Source organism: Loxodonta africana, chromosome 4, assembly GCF_030014295.1.
Source record: "Loxodonta africana isolate mLoxAfr1 chromosome 4, mLoxAfr1.hap2, whole genome shotgun sequence".
NCBI lineage: Eukaryota > Metazoa > Chordata > Mammalia > Proboscidea > Elephantidae > Loxodonta > Loxodonta africana.
This window is the reverse complement of record NC_087345.1, coordinates 87594303-87616638: the sequence shown is the minus strand read 5'-3', so window position 1 is coordinate 87616638 and position 22336 is coordinate 87594303. Positions and strand designations below refer to the sequence as shown.

Here is a 22336-nt window from a genome sequence, read left to right as displayed (position 1 = left end):
GGGACTTCACCAGAATGTCATTTAAATACCTTCCTTCATAGCATGTATTAGCTCTGTAGTTTGTTTTGTACTGTTTTTTTTTTTTTTTTCCTTAGGTCCTATGACTGTACTCCAAAACAACTAGAAAAACTCTTGGATGGGTCTAGACTGTCTTCTTGGAGGGATTCCTTAAAGACATAATTGTCAGAGACGAAAAACAAAAATCCCTTTAGGAATAATATGAGATAATGAAAAGTGTCTCTGATCTAAGACGGTCGGGAACCAAGGAACCAAGGGGTGGGGGAAAGTCAAACTTCATCAAAACCCTTCCCCGTTATGAAATCTCTGTAGTCAGTAAACTTCTCTTTTCTCATTTTGCAATGGCTTGTCCCTACTGGAAAACCACAGACCCTGCTCCCCATGTCCTCCCTTATCCTGGTCCCTTTACCCCTTTTGTCCTTTCTAATCTCTCCTTTCTGGTCTCCAAAGCTCTAACATCCCATTTCATATCAGGCTACAGGAAAATCTGCTTTTAGAAACTCCCTAGCTTCTCCCACTTCCCTGGGCCCAGCAAAGCCTGGGACTACATTTTGGGGAGATTGTTACCGTGGTGATCAACTCCTGTCTCCGTGGTTCATCTAGTTAACACGCTGGGCATCTCGTCTGCACACTCTATGGTTGTGCAGACTCTGTGAGGTCACTAAAGTGACCTGAGGAAGCTTGGGGGGGGGGGCGGGAGCTAGCTGTGGTTGTCACAGCAACAGACCCGTTGCAGTCTAGTGGGTTCCTACTCATAGTGACCCTATAGGACAGAGGAGAATGGCCCCATAGATTCTCCAAGGAGCGTCTGGTGGATTTGAACTGCCGACCTTTTGGTTAGAGGTAAGTCCTAACCACTACGCCACCAGGGTTTCCCACAGCGGATAACACAGGGATTCGGGTAGGATTCTGTCAGAAGCTGTCAATGTTAAGGGACAAGGGGGAGCATAGCGCCCCCTAAAGAGAGTGAGGATTAAAATGTCTAAAGCTGTCGGACAGTATCACGTGATCTCTGCCCTACCAATTGAAAATGAATAACCGCATCCTCTGTTCCCCATGGAAACAGCCCCGCCCAACTGGCCCTCCCGCCCTATTCCGTCGGGCCATCTTGGCATTTTATTGAGTGTTCAAACTGACAATCAAATATCTGTGCCTTCTGACTGGACACCTTGCTTCCGCTAAGCAAGATAGTACAATGATTGGTCAATAGGGCAATGGCTGGCATTCTGTAGTCCAATGACTCTTATCCTGGGCGGGGCCTAATGGGGACGTAGGGCCAATCAGCGGCGGCGTTGCTTTTGCGGCTCCACGTCGGCACCAGCTGCGGGGCAAGATGGAGGCGCTGATTTTGGTAGGAGCCGGAGGGGCCGCGGAGAGCTGCGGTGTCCAGAGGGGCCGGTAGTCAGGGTTCAGCCCGACTGAGAGGGAGGAGAAGGGGGACTTCTGGGTAATTATCGGGTACTGAAGGTTCTGCTGGCTCTGGAATGAGTATGTGGCCTACTGCAGGAGCTAAAGCCTCGGATTAGAGTAGGAAGCCATGGGGGAAAGAAGGCATAGGGTTGGTGGAAAGTTGAGGGGAGCACATGGAGTCCTCAGGATACATAGAATTGCAAGCGTACTGGATTGGGGCCCTTCAGGTTCCCCCTAATTCTTAGCATCTCCTAATTTGAGTTTTCTCAAATCTCCAAACTCACCCCAAATTTTAAGACCAGAGTTCAGGTGTTTTGTCTCTTCCGGATGGTTGTCAGAGTTTGACTCTTCATCCTTTGTCACATTCCTTCAAAAACTTTTTTTTTCTCCTTACATCGGTTTCCCGTTAATCCTTCTTATATATGCCTGTCATGAGAGAGAATCATTGTGTCCATCAAAGCTCTGGAATACAGTTCTTGATAGAGCTAGCATAGATTGTGCAGTGTTTTTCTAGACTCCTTATTCTTTTTTTCCTTTTCCCTCCGTATTTAGACTTTAGGAACTTTTATTGTAGGATCTGATATGCTGACTCCCTCTTCTGGCAGTATGAGAATTTGGGTGGCTTAACGGGGTTGCATTAGCTCCTTGGTCCATAAGATCCGTTTTGCTTGTTTAAATGAATGAATTCCTTAATTGAGTTGAATTCTAGGCCTCTTTCCAGAGCACCTTTTCTTGTTCTTTCCTTCTGACCTAATACACATACACCTGTAGATCCTCATCAGCTAAAACTGAGTAATAGGTTTCTATACCCCTCTTTCAAATTGGTATAGAAATCATTTTGTTCTCATCATCTAGGTTGGCCCAGTGTAGATAGAAAACTTAAATTGCAGGTAGTTTTTAATATATCTTGTTTTCAGGCAGTTACCCGGTATTCTTAACCAGTTCACAGATTTAGGACAGATGCTAGGGAATTGGTTTTTTTGGAAGTTTTTGGGAATTTTTAGGCTCCCCTATTTCTGTTTAGAAGGAAGCCTGCTTGGAGGTAAAAGAGTGAGGGAGATGATACTTGGGGAGGCTTTTTAACAAGGCACCTGGGTCTCTCTGTAATGCTGAATCCAGGGAGTTCTGTGTGAAAGAAAGTCTTTGTCACATTTTCTCTTACCTCAGTTTCCTGTTCCTGCTTCTGCAGTGAAGTCTGTTTCAACCCACTTTTTTCCTATATCCAATTAAATGCCTAAGATGCTGCGTTCATGGTATCTCTGCTGACTTGGTTAGATACCTCCGAACTTTGGATTTGAAACTATGTTGTAGTTGATTCTGACTCATAGTGACCTCGTGTGTGTTAGAGTAAGTAATGATTCTTTATTATGAGGAACCTATGTAATGGGATTTAGGGAAAGCAAAGTATAGGGAAAAGGGCTTGCTCAAGAAACACAGTGTCAGAAGTAGGATTAGATTTTTATTTCTTCAACGTCCTAGACCAAGTTTCTCTCTGATGTGTTACTGAGTTTGTCTCATCATGGGCTTTCCACCTCTTTATGGAATATTGTCCTTTCAGCCATCAGTTACATAAACCTTTGGACGGAGACAGAGTACCAACTCCTGTACTGTACCAGCTGCCAGGGTTCTTCGGATATTAAATGCATTTCCCTTGCTCTGGGTTAGCTCTTTCCAACATTTTTTTGCTCCTTACATTTTAATTTATTTTTGTCCCCCAATTAAAAATATATATACTTTCCCCGCATCCATCCAGCCTTTCTCAGCTGGAGTCTTATGAGAGAATTAATCCATGATGCCCTCAGGCATCTATTGTAAAATGGAATCAGCTTATTCCTCTGCATCGAGAATGGCATTAGTTATGTACCATCCTTGGGAGAAATGAGAAAAATAGTCACTTAAGTAATTTTTTGTGTTCTGTGCTTCAGATGAGGAACCCTGGGTGAGAGTCAGGTGATATTTCCTAAATCTCTTTCTCACCTCACTACCCTCATATACTGGCCCACCAAGTTAGGTCCATTTTATTAAGAATCAGAGCCCAGTTGGTGCAGTGGTTAAGCTCTCAGCTGTTAACTAAAAAGTCAAACCTACCAGCCGTTCCTCGGGAGAAAGCTGTGGCAAAGCTTCTGTAAAGATTTACAGACTTGGAAACCATGTGGGGCAGTTCTCTCTCCTGCAGGGTCTCTATGAGTCGGAATCAACTTGATAGCAGCGGGTAAAACGTCACCTTTCTTCACTGCTTCTTTTTATCTCATTGCCTCCTCTATCTACTGAGCATCTCCTGATTCTTAGGTGGCCATCTTCGTTATGAGAAGAATGAGGAATCTCTGAATTTCCCCTTAGATCTCTACTGAACTGAAGAGTTTACCTGAATAATATTTAGCAAGCCACTTCTTGGAACAGATGGCTAACAAAATTTCTTTAGGTTTCCTCCCTTCACATTTTATTTCCTGGTTTGGTTGAACCTCTGGCGAAGTCTTATGAGAGCATATTCTTCTATCCTCACCTCACTTCTACAAGGCACACAGAGAAGGGAAGGGTGAGCTAGGGATGGTCAAGAAGAACTATTGATCAAAATTTGCTCTGATTATGGGAATTTTTTTCTTTTTTTGTACTTTAGATGAAGGCTTACAGAATGAACTAGTTTCTCATCAGACAGTACACACATTGTTCTATGACATTGGTTAACAACCCACGACATGTCAACACTCGCCCTTCTCAACCCTGGGTTCCCTATTACCAGCTTTCCTGTTTCCTCCTGCCTTCCAGGCCCTGCCCAAGGGCTGGTGTGTCCCTTTAGTCTTGTTTTGTTCCATGGGCCTGTTCAATCTTTGGCTGAAAGGTGAACCTCAGGAGTGACCTCTTTACTGAGCTGAAAGGGTGTCCAGGGGCCATACTCTTCAGGGTTTCTCCAGTGTCTGTCAGGCCAGCAAGCCTGGTCTTTCTTTTTGAGTTAGAATTTTCTGCCTTTTTCTCCAGCTCTGTCCGGGACCCTCTATTGTAATCCCTGTCAGAGTAGTCAGTGGTGGTAGATGTGGTCCATTAGTCCTTTGGACTAATCTTTCCCTTGTATCTTTAGTTTTCTTCATTCTTCCTTGCTGCCGAAGGGGTGAGACCAGTGGAGTATCCTAGATGGCCCCTCACAGGCTTTTAAGACCCCAGATGCTACTCCCCAAAGTAGAATGTAGAACATATCCTTTAAAACTATGTTATGCCAGTTGAGCTAGGTATTCGATTATGGGAATTTCTAAATACCAAAAAGCTTCTTTCATTTAGGTGCTTTAAAACAGGTGACATTTCTTTCTTGAATTAAGTAATTCAGGCATAGCTTCCAAGCTGATTTGTCTCATCTTTCTCAGGTCTCCTTGGAGTTTCTAAGGAAAGAGACCTTTATCTCTCTTAGTTCCCAGTGTTTAATAATAATGCTCCCAGCTGCATTTTTGGACTCAGCTTCTTTTCTCATGCTGTTGCTGCTGATTCCCCCTTTTTCAGTTGTGAATGGAGAGGGATCTCAGTAGGTTACCATTCTCCATTAATAAGTTATGGAATATTAAAGATCAGTCAGTGACTTATCTCCTTCCCACCTTCCCCTTTTACCCTTTTTCCTCAAAGCTGAATTACTCTAGCAGTCTAGATCCTTAAATCTTTCCTCATAGGTTTTATTTTTCCTAATCCTGTCTAGATAAGGAGCCCTGGTTGCACAATGGTTAAGCCCTTGGCTGCTAAGCACAGGTCCGTGGTTTGAACCCACCGATTGGCTTTGTGGGAGAAAAGTCCTAGGGATCTATCTGCTCCTGTAAAGATTACAGCCTAAGAAACCCTATGGGGCAGTTCTGCTCTGTCACAATGGATCGCTGTGAGTCAGAATGAACTCAACAGCACACAACAATCCTGCCTGGATTCACTTTCTGACTGCTCTTCCAGTGCTTTACAGACTAGACTTCTAATTCTCTCCCCTCCTCTTAATAACGTTTCTATCCTAAAATAGTGACCAAATCCCAAATTCTAAGTGTCATTCAAAAATCAGGCTATACAAAGTGCACAGGATATGTGTATATGTGGAGTAAGGAAACTCTGCAAAGTATATCAGTGTCTCTTCAAGGCCGATGTTGCTCTGTGGCCTTTTCTTCCTGAATCATCTTAATGGGGCTTTTGTTAAATTCCTTTGGCACAAACAGTAGAGGTACTTGGCTTAAATGCCCCCTCCCCCTGCTCTAGGCAAAGGTATCAATTACATTAAGCCCCCAAAGCACTCCCATCTCGTTCCTGGCAGTCCCTTGTGCCCCTCTCCCAGCTGCGTCCTTGCCGGTGCCTGGCCCCTCCATTTCGTTAGGAGAAGCAATCTTGTTCCTGCTCTATGGAGATATATTTCTCAGCTAGGGCTCAAGCAGTGCCAGCACTGCCCCCAGTGAGGTCCCTGGCAGCCATAAAAATTTTTATTGTGATTATGTTGGTGTCGGGGTGTCCATCTGGGTTATTGCACACCTAGTTTAATTGATTGAAGTTTAATTTATTGACATTTCAAATTAAATGATCAGAATAAACTGTGCTGTTACTCTGGCCGGCTTGTTTTAATGGTTGATTGCTGGAAGCAGACCTTGGCTTGAACTAAAACCCCCAAAGAGCAATTGACGCTGCTTCTAACTCTCCCCATGTCTTGCCCTCCAAGAAGACCTCGTTATAGATTTCCGACGTATTTATATATGTTTTTTCCCTCTCCTTCACAGTGGTGGGAAAGAGTTGGTCCCTGGCAAGGTATAAATTATATCAAAGGTCTAGGGGAGCTGTCACATGGTCAAAAGAGGCGGAGGGGGCCTCCATGTGAAGAAAGCCAGACCCTTGAGAAGTCAGGTCTTCTCAGGGAGGCAGAGGGTGAATGTAGTTACCCAGATATTTGAGGGAGCGTAGTGGCTTTATGGCAGATTTAGGGTCTTTTTCATCTAGACACTTGCTGCTGTTTTTTACTTTGTCAACAAGGATATTGACAAGAAAACTAGTTGTGGAAAGAAGAACTAGAGGACGGAATAGGAATAAAGAATCAGCGCCTACCTAACCACTTACGCTATTAAAAAAAAAAAACCTGTTGACATTGGGTTGATTTTGACTCAGAGCGACCCTACAGGAAAGAGTAGAACTGCACCATAGGGTTTCCAAGGAGCGCCTGATGCATTTCAACTGCCCATCTTTTGGTTAGCAGCTGAGCTCTTAACCACTGCGCCACCAGGGTTTCCACTTAACACTATAGGAATTAGGAAAGGGTTGCTGAGTCCAGTACGTTATAAGATGGCTGCACTGGCAAGGGCCCTCTTCACAATGTTCTGCCCTGCCTCCCCCAATTCTGGGCATATTATGCCTTCTCTCAAATCGGATTGGTTAGAGGGAGCTGTCCTGTCCCTAGATTCCTTAGCCTCTGTCACCTCTTCTGGTGTTTTAAACCCCATCTCTTCAAGAAGCCCTTCCTATTGTGTAACTGAAGTCATAAATGGTGCAGCTGAAGCAGGGTCCTTATCTGTCTTTTTTATTTTCCCAACTATCAAGGCAGATATTCTCATTGATAGCCAGTTGACCTGGATAGCTCTATCAGTTTTCCTATACTTCTTTTCTACTGTCACATTTTCAGAGAGAGAGTAGACGGAACCAAGGAGAACCAAGCAATTCTCCCTTAGGGGTTGATTTGGGGAGCAAATAGACTGAAAGAAGAACCCAGAGGCTATCAGTTCCATCTTTCAGAGACTGGCTTTTTCTTTTCAGGAGCAGGAATTGGGAAAGGCATAAATCATGAAACAAAACATGCCCAAGGACACATTAGAAATGGATCCAACCCTATTTGATTTTTCCCTTTAAACGTGAGCTCCTGGATGATTACCAAACTGGAAAGGCAGAAACTTCTAATGTTGCTCTAGGCCTCAGGGTGTGGAGTACAGTCAGATTTTTACTTGTTCATTTCTCTTCCCAGTAATGCTGCTTTGTCCCCTCATTTTCAGTGATTCTTTGTACTTCCTTGATAGTTGAAGAGTTAGGGACTGTGTGATCCCTAATTTTCCAGCAGACAGGCTTTCCGAATTTTAAGGAAAGGCCTGAGACTTTGCATTCCTGAAGGGCTTGGGGCCAGGTTGTCTCTGTCCTGCCCATTTCACAGCCACCACATTCTGCCGTTGAAATCTGGAGGGGGTGAGGTTCTGATATTTGCTCCCCCTGCTGGTTGTGTTAGTTTTTTCAGTCATATTCATTAATTTATGAAGGCCACACACATTTATTGAAGTCATTATTAGGTGCTAGGCAAAGGAGAAGGGGTGGGGTGATTTGCAAAAGTATCACTCACTTTCCTCTTTTTTCTACCTATCCCTATACCGTCTTATCATCTTCAGAGAGACTCAGATTTAATTCTAAACCCAGGTTTTTGAACTCTCTGAAGTCATAAAAGATTGTGAATGTATTTTTTTAGGAGCAAAGGCCCATAGATTTCATCAGCTCATCAAAGGGGTCTTGTGTAAGATCACAAAAGGTATTAACCAGTCTAGATCAGGCCTCTCATTTCTCTGATGAGGAAGCCGAGTCCCAGAGAAAATAGTACTTCAGTTTATGGCAGAGCCAGACTGTAATATGAGTGTCTTAGGAGTTCAGAGACATTTTCTCCTGTTCCTTGTATGTAATGTCAGAATTCTTGGTGACTGTGTGTCATGGATTGAATTATGTCCCCCCAAAAAATGTGTGTATCAATTTGCCTGGGCCATGATTCCCAGTTTTGTGTGGTTGTCCTCCATTTTGTGACTGTAATTTTATGTTAAAGAGGATTAGGGTGGGATTGTAACACCCTTACTGAGGTCACATCCCTGATCTAATGTAAAGGGAGTTTCCCTGGGGTGTGGCCTGCACCACCTTATATCTTACAAGAGATAAAAAGACAGGGAAGCAAGCAGAGAGTGAGGGGACCTCATACCACCAAGAAAGCAGTGCCGTGTCCCTTGGAACCCAGTGTCCCTGCACGGAGAAGCTCCTCGACTGGGGAAAATTGAGGACAAGGACCTTCCTCCAGAGCTGACAGAGAGAGCAAGGCTTCCCGTAGAGATGATGCCCTGAATTTGGACTTCTAGCCTACTTTACTGTGAGGAAATAAATTTCTCTTTGTTAAAGCCACTCCCTTGTGGTATTTCTGTTACAGCAGCATTAGATGACTAAGACACTGTGTTTTCCATATTTTGTATCTGTGTCAGGTAGGGAGATTATTTCTGGGTGGCTCTTCTTACCATCAATTCTCCCTAAGACATGTGTTCAGTTCCTTCTGGTGTTTGGTCTCGTTTCAGCTGGGTAATGTTCCTTAGTACCTGTGGCTCCTATTCTTTCCTTAGTTGTGCTTATTGAATCTAAGCAAACCGTTGGGTGGTATGTGAAAGCTGTTCTTCTCTGTCAAAGACTTTAGCTAATTCTTTTCTTTTCATCTGAAGTCCCTAAGCTTGTGGCTGACAAATTGGAGCCCTCAACCCCAGAGGAGCTCTTCATTTTAAAGAAGTTGGCACAGAGACAGAGAGTGAAATACCTGCTTACCTACATGGAGTTGGGAGTGATATCTAGGAATTTCTTCTTCTAGTGTCTCTGACCTGTCTTGGTGTTACTTTATAAATAGAATTGAGAAAAGAAAAATCGTGTTTTAGTTTCTGATTGATCAAGACATGTTGCCAGGGTACTTACTCCCTTTTGACATGGCCCTAAGGATTTCTTTAGAAGTAGGGAATGAAGAACTCATCCAGATTCTTGTGCTTTTTTTTTTTTTTTTTTTTTTTTGCTGTGTGGATAGCATCCTCTAACTCCTCAAAGTCTTCTTGTCCCACCTCCCAATGCATCAAATGAGCAGTTAGTCATAGCCCTCATATATCTTCTTTGTCAGTTTCAGTCATTGTTCTCCCGGTCATATTCTGGTGGCATAGCAGGATCTTACTCCAGCGTGTTCTCTTACTATATGTATATTGTGAACAGACTTAATTCACTGCTTTTTCAGAGCTCTCCTCTACTAGTTTGACTTATAAGATGCACAATAGAGAGTTTTTATTCAGAGCTGCCTTTTTAATGTTTTTGCTAATAAGCCTTAGGAAGCTGCAGGGCAATTGGCAGGCCCACAGGGGGCAGCACTAGGAATGATTCTCTCCTTTAGTCCTGCATGTGCTGGAGGAGAGGGTACTGGGAGATGATGTTTTTCATCAGGTTTCAGAAGCCAGTGATTGAGATCAGAGACTCATTTTCTGCAGCCTAGCTGTTCATATGGTGTTGTTTTTGCTCTCCTGAGGAGAGTACTTTCTAGTTTTTTTGATAATAAAAACATACATGAAAATCTATCAGAGCCACCCAGTCTTGCACAAACCAATCTGCCTACACATCATTTCCAGGCACTGTTAGCATTTGAGGTGAAGTTCTGTTATACACTCAGGCTGTGGCTCTGTGAAAGTCAGTGCATCACAGAACTTTGTCTCGAAAGCTTTCTAGCAGCTACCCGTTTGGGAGGTAAAAGGGAAGAGCAGAACTTTTAAATCCTTTGAATATGGCCCTAAACTTGTAGGGCCTTTCTCAGCAATCATCATGTAATGTGTTGCAAGGTCAAGCCTAATCCATTGTCCAGTAAGCCTATTTCTCAATAGCTGGGAGTTATTTATAAACTTGCCCTTTGCAAAAACTTAAAATGAAATCATATTATCAGTTATGGCTTCCAGGGCCTTTAAACTGGCTGGTTTTATAGCACGAGGGGCTCTTCTGGCCCTCCCCATTCCTGAGAGGTAAGGGACCCAGGTTGAGGTGGAACGAGCTGCAGTCAGGACGTGGCAGGAGAAGTAAAGGAGAAGCTGCTGGCTCCAGCTCTAGTAGAGTGGACTATTAAAGCAGTGTTTACACTCTTGCCTAAATTGCCAGCTTTTATTAGTGTGAGCCTTCCTTTGGAAGCTTGAAATGGCCAGTCTTGCCTGCCTTTTTGCCAGTCTTTAATTCTTCCCAGGAAGAGCCAGTGTTTCTGATCTTGAGGTTTCTTTGACAGTGTCTTCTAGGAAGCCAACGAAAAGAGCCAGGAGCAGATCCCAGGCATGTTTCTCTTTTTGCCAGCATGGCTGTCTTAGATACTTGCACAATGTTGGCCATAAAGGACCTTTCCTGACTCTCCCAGTTGGCTAGTGGCCATGAGGGTTTTTCTTTCCTCTGGGTTCCCATTCCTTCTAGGGATGCCAGACTCTGTGGCTGTGAGAACCAGTTACCTATGCCAGATCAATGCCCACTTTAAATCATCAGGCAGCTCTCTCAGGTACAGTGCTAAAGTATTCCAAGGAAAAAGTATTTTGTTCCCTATGGACTGCTTTTCTTCTATTACAGAAATTTAATCCGTTGATGTCCCCCTTTTGGTGAATTTAGGATTCATGTTGCTATAGAACCGAGCCTGCCTTATGGGAAGATCTTTCTGTGGGAAATCAGGAGTTAGGAGGGCTGCTTCTTTTTGGGAACTTGTAGACTCTAGACTTCCTTCTGCTAATCACAGAGTTCCTTAGTTTGAGAGAGGAGTTCCTCATGCCTTGTTTATTCCAGAGGGTAATGTTTATAGAGTAGGCATCTCTAAGGAGAATTTATCAGAGGAAAGACAGAGTTGGTAGTAGTATCACCCAAAATGGCCACACCAGAAAATCCATCTATACATGGAAGTTTTATCATAAGAAGGTCTCCTAGATGCTTACTGCATTAGGAAGTTTTTACTTTATTCTCAAACTTTATTTTTGATTCAACAAATATTGAGAGTTTAGTATACACGTCAAAAGTTGTAGACACTCGAAATAAATCAGTTAACAAAACACAGAAATTGCTGCCCTCAAATTCAAGTGGGGAAGCTTACATACTCGATAACCTTGTTCTCAGAAGACTACGTTCCCTTCACTCCCATTCTTAATTACCCCTGAGCTAGGATTGGTTCTTTACAAGGGACAACAAACCTGGAGCCCCATGGGAGAGTTTACCTTTGCAAAGGCTGCAGTTTCTGGGACACTGGCAATGATTCTTTCCTCGTCACCCTTGAGTCTTTGTTGAGATGTACTTGGAGGATGTGTTTGGCCCCTGTGAGTACTGTGGGTTTCCTAAGTAAGACCAGAAAAAAGAGGTAGCAGAGCAACAGCCTTGTCTCATAGCACAGGGATACCCATGGTGAGTAATGTTGATTAGAAAGGAATCGGAGGCTAGAAGCTCCTTCCATACACATACTACTGCCTCTTTCTTCCCTTCTGTCCTCTCCTAGTTTGCTGGTTCTCTAGAAGTTGCAGGGAAAGAGAAGAGAGAGCATCAGGCCACCACCGCTTTTGCAAAATGATATGCTTGTAATTAAAGAAGGGAATTGTTTGAGTGTACCCATCAAGGTTGAGGCTGCAGTTCCTTCACAAGAGCCAATTTGATTCTTGGTAGTAAAAGAAAACTCCCTTCCTGCTCACTATCTCCAGGCCCCAAAGCGTTTCTCAGGTAGATCCTCTTCTTATTGCGTCTTAACTCTCCCAGCATTCAGGTCAGTGCTTATCCCGGGAAGTTATGTGGTTGGGGCTACAGTGGGGAATTGGGATCACTGGAAGATGAAGGTCTCACTGGACTGCATTTAGAACTGGTGTGTGTGTGTGCACCCGAGCGTGCCTGCATGCACGGGTGTGTATGCGCACGCATTTTATTTCGTCTGTTCAGTGTGTGGGTAGTTTAAGGAAGGCTTGCTTTCTGCCTCTGCATTGCTACTGCATTGGAACTGCAGAAACTTCCAAGTACACTTGGGCATTCAACCCTGTTTTCAGATGGCCTTGTGCTAAACTAAAAAATTGGAACTGCAGAAACTTCCAAGTACACTTGGGCATTCAACCCTGTTTTCAGATGGCCTTGTGCAGTGCCTATTAATTAATCTGGTCACATTTCCTACCCACTGGTACATGGAATCCCAGGGAGGGAGGGTAATTTGGAAAATAATTGTGGTATAATATTTGGAAATAATAGCCCTCTATTAAAAAAAAAAAAAATTTTTTTTTTTTTATGAGTCTGGCTCAGATAAACAGTTTCTCCGATGCTGCTTTAGAGACCTTTGTTCAGGTGCCCCCTTCCTTACCTCAGTTTGCTCACCACTTGGTAATTCTCACAGGGAAATGTTAAAATCTAACCACGTTGGGGTAGGGGACATACAGAAGCCCCAGTATATCCCCTTGTAGCCCCAGTGGTACCGAGGGGAAGGCGTCTAGTTTTCCAGTGGTTGTGGGAACTTTTAGGACTGAAGGTGTGTTCATATCTCTTCAGGAACCCTCCCTGTATACTGTCAAAGCCATCCTGATTCTGGACAATGATGGAGATCGACTTTTCGCTAAGGTGAGATTCTATTTCAAGTTAGTTTAGGAGCAGGACAAAGACTTACCCCAAGATTTGAATCTTGGGACTGACCTTTTAAATTCATGTTCTTTGATACTATAATTTTGAAAATTCTTCCATCTTACTTTGACCACTCCAGATAAAGTCTGAGCTGCTTTTGTCCCTTAGTTGCCTTGCTTCCCTACTTGCTGTCTTCAGACTTGTCCTCCTTTGTTATCTGTATGAGAGCAGGGAAAAGCTTCAGGGTCTTGACTCCTGAACAAAGCAGTGTCTAGACATGAGAAGCAGTCTTCCCGTGGCTGTAACTCCTGTCGCCTTCCCTCCTACCTTATCACCCTGCCTGAGTTTTTCCAGAAAACTCTCTTGCAGGTCCAAGGTTCCAGCCCTGGGTCTGCAGTCACCATCAAGCTTATTATCTCCTGACTTTCCCAGTGTGATGTTTCTAACTTCGGGTCTTTTGAAAAGAGGAGAAAGGACACCCCTCTCCTCTCCCTCTGTATTCTCCCCCTCCTGTAGAAATTTCTTCTGTCCCTGGTGTATTAACTCCAGGCTAGCATAGCATAAATCAATCAGCAGGTAGAGATTAGTTTAGAATTCACCAGCTGTTCCTCCCTGTAATTGGATGTAACTATGCAGGACACCTTTTGAAACAGTTACCCAGTTACTAAATGCCAGACCTGTCATAGGTCTTCAGCTGACTGCGACGGATTAGCCCCTAAAGAGCAGAGCAATTTAGCAGCCCGCATCTCCGCCCCCTTGCCAGGGAGAGCTTGGGAGTGGGCTCAGCGATGTGCTAGATTGCCTCCTGCTTCTTTCAGTTTCTGGAAAGAAAAGGTAAGATACTAAAGCACAGGGCAGGGTTTTGCAGCTTTTCCCCATTCCTCAGCTTCATACAGCAAGTGAGAGTCTGAAAGAAACATTCTTCACTCCTGATGTCTTTTGTGTTCACTGGCACTGCTCCGTGATCCGGGGTAGCTCCTAAGAAGTACTTGTTGAGAATGGCCTCAGGAGAATTCTCCTAGAGCAGAGCCTGCTTGTAGGGCTCATAGGTCTCTTGCCCTCACACAGTCTTAGGAATGTTAAGTGAGGAACCTTAAAAAAAATTTTTTTTTGTATTAGGTTACTCATTGGCCATTCCCTGCTTCTACAGTCCTTCCTTCTCCATGTTCATATTTATCCTTTGCCCCATGTCTTGAAGGAGAGACATCCAAGACCCCAGTCACTAATCATTCTGGGCTCCCAGCTCTAATGACCCAACCCTGTCTCCCTTCCCTCTGACCAGTACTATGACGACACCTACCCCAGTGTCAAGGAGCAAAAGGCCTTTGAGAAGAACATTTTCAACAAGACTCATCGAACTGACAGTAGGTCATTTTCCTCTCACTACACCCTGTGTTGAGGGAACCATGGTGGGAAGGGGGTGGTGACAAGACTGTGAAGAAAGAATAAAATGACTCTGTCTCCTTTTTTCCTCCTCCCCTCGTATAATAAACTCTTCAGAAATGTAATGGGGAGGTGAGTGTACCTCACACGGGAATACCGTGCTGGAAGGATGGCTGTTAGCTACCTGTCTAGTCCCTGGATTTATGAGCCTCACTTGACAAATTTAACTGCAGCTCTGCTTATTGTACCGCATCCATTAGGGCAGGTAAATGGAAGTCTGTAAAGGTGACCGCTCTGCATTTTCACCTCCGAAAAATCGACTAGTATCCTGTCTCATACGCAAGCAGGGAAATAAGGGGTAGTGGAGGGAGTAGGGGAGAAGATACATTTAGACACCCCAAAGTTTATGTATCTGTTTTTCTCCCTCCAGAAAACAAAAAGCAGGTCAACTTCGGACTTTGGGGGTCATCACAACCTGTCTTACCTCAGCCCAAAACAGTTGGATACCAGTTTACGGTAACTCCTTCTGTCGTCTTTATCTCATGCTACCCGCTGTTTCCATCTTTCTCCCCAGGTGAAATTGCCCTCTTGGAAGGCCTGACAGTGGTATACAAAAGCAGTATCGATCTCTATTTCTATGTAATTGGTAGCTCCTATGAAAATGAGGTAAGCATTCCTACCCTTTCTGATTCTATTTCTTAAACCCCAGGCACTGGGCCCTAGGAATTATTCCTCTGACTTCTGGTTAGTCTAAAGAAGTCGTCAGAGATCCCTGCCAGCCTCACAAACATGGCTGAACAAATAAACCAGCCTAGAAAGGACGTTTTCCCAGATTTATCTTTCATCTCCATGTAGGTAATACTATGTATATTTAATGCATACTGACATATAATATCCCCGTCCTTCCCTGGATAGTGTTTTTTAAGATGGATTTCTGAAGTGCGGTCAAGGTTGGGGAGTTACCACTTCTTACTTTGAAGGATCCACACCTGACCAGGCTTGAACCAGTTAGCCAATGCTCCGGAGTTACGTTGAAACCATACACTTTGAATGGGTCACTTCAGAAGGCTGTGAATGTGGTACTTAGCTGTTTCTGATATGGGTGAAAAGCTGTTTACTTCAGGTAGCAAATTCTGGGAGAGTAGGTGAATGAAAGTAAGCATTCCTACCTCCAGATTATGTGAAGAAAAAGTTTGAGGAACCTACTGACCTCTTATTATTGCTATAAGAACATTGTAAGCACATTTGTATTTAAACCTTGCAACACTTCTATGAGTTGTATCTTTTTAGCACCAGATGAGGAAACTGAACCTTGAGGAACCATATGAAATTAATTGTATTTGATCACTGTTGAACTATAAAAGGGATGATTTCATAGGGTTCCATCTAATAACTTTTCCAGGGTCACCCATCTAGAAAATGGCTCAGTGGGGACTCAAACCCAGACCTGACTCCACAGCCCATGCTCTTTCCATTCACTCTGCTGCTTTCCCCTAACCTCAACTATTGCTTGATTGACTTCTCTACCTAAGACATTCAAAAAAAAAAAAGACATTAGGTAACATATATAGTTGGTGAAGACATGTAGAGAACTATCACATGGAAGTTCTGTTTGAACATTCTGGCAAAAAGAGACCTCACATTTTGGTATCGTGTAGCAGAATAATTTCCATGAGAAACCACAGATTCTTTCTGTCACTTCCACCTTATGCTTTTGGTTCTTTGTGAAAGCATGTGCCTTTTGATGCTTAATAAATTAGAGGGCTTTGCTTTCAGGTAGTTTCTTTGAGGGCCTTGAACCTTATCCTTTTGCTTCCTGTATCTCTCAACAGCTGATGCTCATGGCTGTTCTGAACTGCCTCTTCGATTCATTGAGCCAGATGCTGAGGTGAGCAGGCCATTTTTGGTGTCTGTTTGTGAGACAAAGTAACTATTCTTCAGATTTGTGGAGGATCAGCAGAGGCTCCAGGGAATTGATTTAGTTTAAGAAGCTGGAGTTTTTTTTTTACCTCAGAGTTACTCATACTGACAGGAAGGACTAAGATGGAAAGCATGTGATTCCCATGGAATAGTTCTCCTAAGGAAGGTGATTAGGAGGGAGTAGAATCTTGACCTCTGTGTATCCTTTTGTATTCCCCAGGGACTCTGTCAAAATTCTAAGAAGCGCCTTCAAGGTGCTTTCTTTGGCTTCATTCTTTACATTAGAGGAAGGGAAAAGGCAAGCATAGGGAAATGTCCAAGATGAAGTATCAGTCTCTGGAAATGGCGGCAAGACTACAAACTTTTCTAGCCCTTAATTTTTCCCTTCTGTAGAGCAGGACCCTCTCTTCCCCTTCTGCCTCCCACCAGCCCTCTGGTCCTCGTGTACATTGGCAGTAGGAAAGATATAAGATACTTTTCTTGAAAGTATCCATAGCTCTGAACATCATTTCCCCAGAAGCTCCCAGGTGAACCCAGTACAGACAGCCATCCGGAGCAGAGCAGCAGGCGCTCTCAGCCTCACAAAATCAGCAGGGCGAATGGCTCAGATTTCCTCAGGAAGGGAATGATTTATTTCTTAGCCAGGTGAATGAATAGACTTTGTTTTGAGTGATCTAGTGAAGGAGTCAAACTGATGGATGTGACTGGCCACATGCACCAACCACTGAATCTGAGGCTGGTGGATGAGGGCCCTGACTATTCCTGGCCCCCTGGTTGGGCTTCTTTTCAGGGTCTGAGCAGAGCTGGAGAGGGAGGGAAGTAAGGGGAAATGGAGAGGAACTTAGGAGGCTTGTCACTACTTGATGCAAAGAGTTTGCCCATCAGCCCTCCCCTGCCTCTCACCACCTTCAGACTGAGTTTTAGCTTCATGTATTTTTCCTTTTTCCACCCACTGATGTCAGTGTTCATGAGCAGTGTCAGGCACAGCATCGTGACAGGTAGGAAAGAAATAATAGATCTGGGTAATCAACCCCTGAATAGTCAGAAATTGGCTGTATTTTAAAAATCCATTTCTGATCCTTCCTCAGCAAGTAAGAGTAGGAAGGGATTTAGAGTGGATTTAGGGAAAAGTTCTTCTTGACCTTATTCTTTTGTCTGTGTGGTTGGTGGAGACATTTATTGGTTTAGTTTGGGACCTCCAACTCAGACAATGTCCTAGGATTTCTTTTACACACAGGCTGATTTTTCTTTTCTCTTGGTGGGGGCGGTCAGGAAAAATGTAGAAAAGCGAGCTCTGCTGGAGAACATGGAAGGGCTCTTCTTGGCTGTGGATGAAATTGTGGATGGAGGGTGAGTTCTCTGCCCTGACTGGACCTCCCTGGGTCAGAGATAAGGTGGTGGGGTAACTGCCCTGTCCTAATGCAAATGGGCTGAGTGCCCAGAGGCCCTATCCTCCTAGTAAGTTGGTCCTTCAGGACAGAGTGAACAGTGTTCTCTTCTTTGTCTTCATAGGGTGATCCTAGAGAGTGATCCTCAGCAAGTAGTACACCGGGTAGCATTAAGGGTAAGTAGGAGTGTGTTCCCCTGAACCCTCCAGCTACTCACAAACACCCTCCAGGGCTAGACCTGCTGAATGCTTTCTTACTTAAATGCCTCGGAGGGTCAGGGCTCATAGAATACAACTTCCTTCTTCCCTTTTAAATTCTTATTGTCCCAAAGAAGGGAAGCAGAAGGAACTTATTTCTGCCCCTAACATCTCATAAAGTCTGCACAAACTGGACGTTTAATACATAAACTTTCTGAAGGAACTTGAGGTGGTGTTATTCCTTCTTTGGGGATAGATCCTAGTCATCTGAGGCAGATGAGTGTCTTCGTTATCCTTTAAAGCTTTATATTTATCCTTTAAAGCTTTATATAACTGAGGACCAAAAAAAAAAAAAAAACACCAAACCCGTTGCCATCGAGTCGATTCCGACTCACAGTGACCCTACAGGACAGAGTAGAACTGCCCCCCATAGAGTTTCCAAGGAGTGCCTGGTGGATTCTAACTGCTGACCTTTTGGTTAGCAGCCGTAGCACTTAACCACTATACTACCTGTACCTCTCAATCAGAGAGTACTTATTTGTCAGAATCTGTCCTTTTTGGTGCTAGTAGTATTAGGAAGGGGCCTCTGAGTTAGCTATAGAAGGCTCTGAGTCTGTTGGGGAGACAATGGTGGCTGCAGAGAGAGCTCACCAGAAATTGTGGGGGTATAGAGATGTCTGAGCAAAGCAGGTCTCCCCATTTACAGAATGTCCCAGCTCTGACCTCCACAGAGTGAAGGCTGACAGTGCCGGGTAATGGGAAATCTTCTCCCTTAACTGCTATGGGCTCCATTTGCATAGTTTAATCTTCTCCTCTAACATATGTCTCTATGTGGCAAGAGAGAGGGTCCCCCCCCACCAACCCCCCTTCCCCTTCTCAGGCTGCTGTTGCAGCAGTTTATTTCTTCAAATTAACATGCTGTCGTTACCCATCAGGCCTTGCAGGATCCATTAAACTACCCCTAGCTCCCCCTTACGCTTTCCCTATCCATATTGATATTCAGGGAAGGTCTTCTCTGACTAGGGAATCAGGTCCCCACCCCCAAGTTGAGGGAGTTGAGGATCAGATAACTTGCTGATTACTTGGAATGGAATACATCTTTTAAGTCCTCCTGCCTTAAAACAGAGAGATGGAGGAAATGACTCTTTTTTGCTCACAGAGCCTCAGGCCAAGTGAAATTTTGACTGTATTATGGTGATTCCTTCCCAGAAAGGACTGAGAAGTTTGGGTCTCTGCCCTTTGCTTAAGCTTAAAGAGCCACCTCGTTCTTCTCCACCACCAAATTCCAATCAGGCCTTAAATCCACCTTTCTCCCATGTTGAATGGCTGTCTCTGTGCCATAGGGTGAAGATGTCCCCCTCACGGAGCAGACCGTGTCTCAGGTATGGCTTTCTCCCCTCTTCCTCTCCAGATGGAATGAGTTATTAAAGAGGCTAGAATAGCATTCCACCGTGACACGCCAAATCTGAATGGCACTAGAGCCTGAAAACACATCTTCCTAGGCTCCCTTTTATTACAGAGAACTGGGACACAGAGAGTCAAAGGCTTCTAACCCCCACCCCCACCTCCTATCCCAGGTATCCCAGTTTCCTGTGAGCAGTGGCTGTCAGCTTTGCTGTGTACCCTTCAAACCCTCCCTGCCTGCTGCCTCATTCAGTGATTTATTCCCCAGCAGAGGCTTGCCTTAAGCAGATGGTCTGTGTGCACACACACTCACACTCTCTCTCTTATTATTCAAATGAGGGCCAAGCTGGAAATGCATATTCCAGAACATGCAGGCTTTGCAGATCCATCCTGCTACCTGACTGCAGATAGATTGTCCACCTTAGCTGGGGGCAAGGGAGGGATTCTGTTTTCTCCCCACTGGCAGATCTCTCCAGGAAGTCCATCTGGATGTAGTACCACCCTCCTTTTTAACATACATCTAGTAACCCCCAGTTTTTTTTCTTTCCCCCAGGTATACCTCTTCTCTCTTCATTCCCCCAGTGGATTTGAATTTTTTTGGAATTTCCCAAATTGACAATCCTCTAGGGCCGTAGAGGGCTTCTTTCCATCCCTCTTCCCTTGGGGATTTTCTACTCCCCATTTTCTAAGAACAGGGAAGGCAAATGAGGGGAAGGAGATCCCCAACCCCCCTGCCTACCCTGGCCCCCTAGTCAGCCTTTCCCAGTGCTGCCCTTGTCTCTGCAGGTGCTGCAGTCAGCCAAAGAACAGATCAAGTGGTCACTGCTTCGGTGAAGACCCTACTGTTCCTGGCTCCTCACCTCCCTCAAAACATCGCATGTCTGCTGTGACTTCTCACCCAGTTCCCCAGCTGATACTCTCAGGGTCATCTTGGGGATCACAAGCGATCCTTAAAACTTTATCCTGTCTGTGGTTGTGCCCCCTACACACACACACTTTTTGTTTGTCTCACTCTTCTTGCAGCCCTGGGAGTAGAGCTCCCGCCAGATTTAGACACAGGACGGGGAAACACTCTCTTCCTTTCTAGACTGGATTATGCTCCCAGTCTCTCCTATCCGCCATATTTTCTCCTCAACTTATGTGCCCTTTGCCGCAGCTACGCCTCAGATCAAAGTAGAAGAAAGAATGTGCTGAGTGTGTTCCTCCCTTTGCCTTTGCCAGGGCTTCATCCCAACAGCCATATGTCCAGCGAGGGGAGGGAGAGAGAATTCTTTTCTATAGAATGAATGGGGGTGGGGAGAGGTACATGCAGTCTCAGCCCCAGCCCCACTTACTGGCCTCAGCCTGTTCTCCCATTCCTTCTTACTGCCCTGTCTTCCAGCCTTGGAAAAGAGATTGAGAGCAGCTCACAGGGAGGGGACAGAGTAGGAGAAACAGTGATTTTAATTTTATTGGATGAAGCTTATAAAATTCTGTATTTCAGACACAGCTGCATTCTGTACCTTGATCCTGGCTTATAGCTTCAAAACTGCTGTGGTCTGTGAATGTTCATTGTGGGAGTGTCTATCTCTTGGTCCACTGCCTTAACTGTCCACCTTACTGCCTGTGGGATCTTTTCCTGGCTTGTCCTCTCTGTGCCCTGGAGCAAAGCCAGTCCCTGGACCTAAAACTCCATTCTAGTCTTGGGAAGAAGAGTTTCTGCTCAGACCTGGGGAGGGGGCGGAATTTATGACTTGGGCCTCTGGGCTCTCTCAGTCCCTTAGTCTCCCCCACAGGCATTTCACTCCTCTACCTTGGGTCTACAGTCTCTGCTGCTTAACCCTATCCTCTCTCTGTCTCTGCCTCCATCTCACATCCAAGCAGTAGGTCTGGGTGCTTCTTCTGCCTGGGTTGTTGAGATAGGTGTCTTTCTTCATAAACCTTTGGGATTTGGATTTCCCCAGGAAGATGGAGGATGGGAACAGCTACTCCTGGGTCTAATTTTTCCCGTTGCGTCAAAACTTTCTTCCCACAAAAATATCTTAAACAACCTTAAGACTTAAGGGTTCTCTCCTCATTAACTGCCAATTCTCTCAGACCGAAGTGGGCAGGTAACTGGGCATATTGGAGGGGCCATCTTTGTGTAAGAGATGTATGGAATCAGGAGACAGCCACCTTCATACACTGCTCTGTGCAAAGAGGAATAAAAGAGATTTCTTTTTCCAAACTGCCTTTGTGTGATGTTTCTGTTCCTCTCTTTTTGGCAGCTGCTGCCATTCCTCCAGCCCCCCTCACTCCCCATCTTATAATATTTCTTCCCTTCTACCTCAGAGACTCCCTCGGCATCCTCCCCCCATCCCTAATTTACGGGACTGTTTGCCTCCTTGGCATCTCTCAGTCCCCTCGCCTGGAAATTGGCGCCAGGGGTGGGGTGGGGATGGTATTTTCTCAGTGGGAGTCCCAGGGAACTGAGTTCTCCCCCCACCACTCCCAAAGCCAGCTGCCTGCTCCCGCATCAGCCATTAGTAACCCGGCGACGCGCACCTGCGTGGGGGCTCTCCTCCAGCCCTGGCTCCCTTCCTGCACCTCCCACTCCTGCTCTGAAACGGCACTGAGCGGGTTATTTATCTGAGCCAGTGCTGCTCCAGAAGGTCAGGACGGTGGTGTAAATAACCTCTTGCCATTTCCCCGTCCCTCCAGAGCCTGCTCCCCTCCCCTTCCTCCACCTTTATTCGCTCAAATGAATGTGGCTGGGCTGGCGCAGAGCCTGGCCCTGCATCTTAATGGGGCGGTGAGCTCACAAGATGGATTTAGCTGGGGGTTTTATGGTTGCTGCGGCGACAGGAGAATGCTTTGGTTTTCTTTACCCCTTCCTCTGCAGGATTCTAAGGAGGGCGGAGTGTGGGAAGCCCCCCTCTCCGATGTGATTTGAAGGGTCTCCTCAGTCACCTCTACTGCTTGTAAAATGGGCCTGCAATTCCAGGATTAAGCAGGAAACCAAATTAGGACCTCGGATAGGGAAGGAAGGTAACCGGCGTGGGGAAACCTCTCCAGCATCAGGACATGAAACAGTTGTCCAGTCTTGCCTGTCTTTTCCATAAGAACCTGACAATTAAGCTCAGCAACCTGTGCCTAGGATCCCCTTCACCAGATTTAAAAACAAAAATGCTTGGGTGTACCACCCTGCAGTTGTGCGTTGAAAGTTGGAGTACAGGGGGCTGGATGAGGGCTGGGTATCTTTGCCTTGGCCAGTCTGAGCTGGGAGAAGCAGTGCCCCCAGCCATACTATTT

General features: G+C 45.1%; 1 protein-coding gene across 2 annotated transcripts; it reads left to right on the top strand.

Moving 5' to 3' along the window:
* The first annotated feature begins 1288 nt into the window (after positions 1-1288).
* Positions 1289-21272, top strand: COPZ1 (COPI coat complex subunit zeta 1). 2 transcript variants are annotated; one of them, XM_003405069.4, is made up of 9 exons: positions 1292-1369; positions 12706-12774; positions 14057-14138; positions 14732-14823; positions 15990-16045; positions 17350-17427; positions 17590-17641; positions 19006-19044; positions 19853-21272. In XM_003405069.4, exons 1-9 carry the CDS (start codon positions 1352-1354, stop codon positions 19898-19900), a joined length of 534 nt encoding a protein of 177 aa, XP_003405117.1. In that variant the 5' UTR covers positions 1292-1351; the 3' UTR covers positions 19901-21272. The 2 variants fall into 2 exon arrangements, with proteins under 2 accessions (XP_064140186.1, XP_003405117.1); XM_064284116.1 differs by lacking the exon at positions 19006-19044 and having other exon boundaries at positions 1289-1369.
* The last annotated feature ends 1064 nt before the right edge of the window (positions 21273-22336 follow it).

Coding starts and splice junctions, on each gene's coding strand:
- COPZ1 (XM_003405069.4), top strand. Junction 16,046..17,349: donor TCATTGAGCCAGATGCTGAG/GTGAGCAGGCCA, acceptor GGGGGCGGTCAG/GAAAAATGTAGAAAAGCGAG. Junction 19,045..19,852: donor CGGAGCAGACCGTGTCTCAG/GTATGGCTTTCT, acceptor TTGTCTCTGCAG/GTGCTGCAGTCAGCCAAAGA.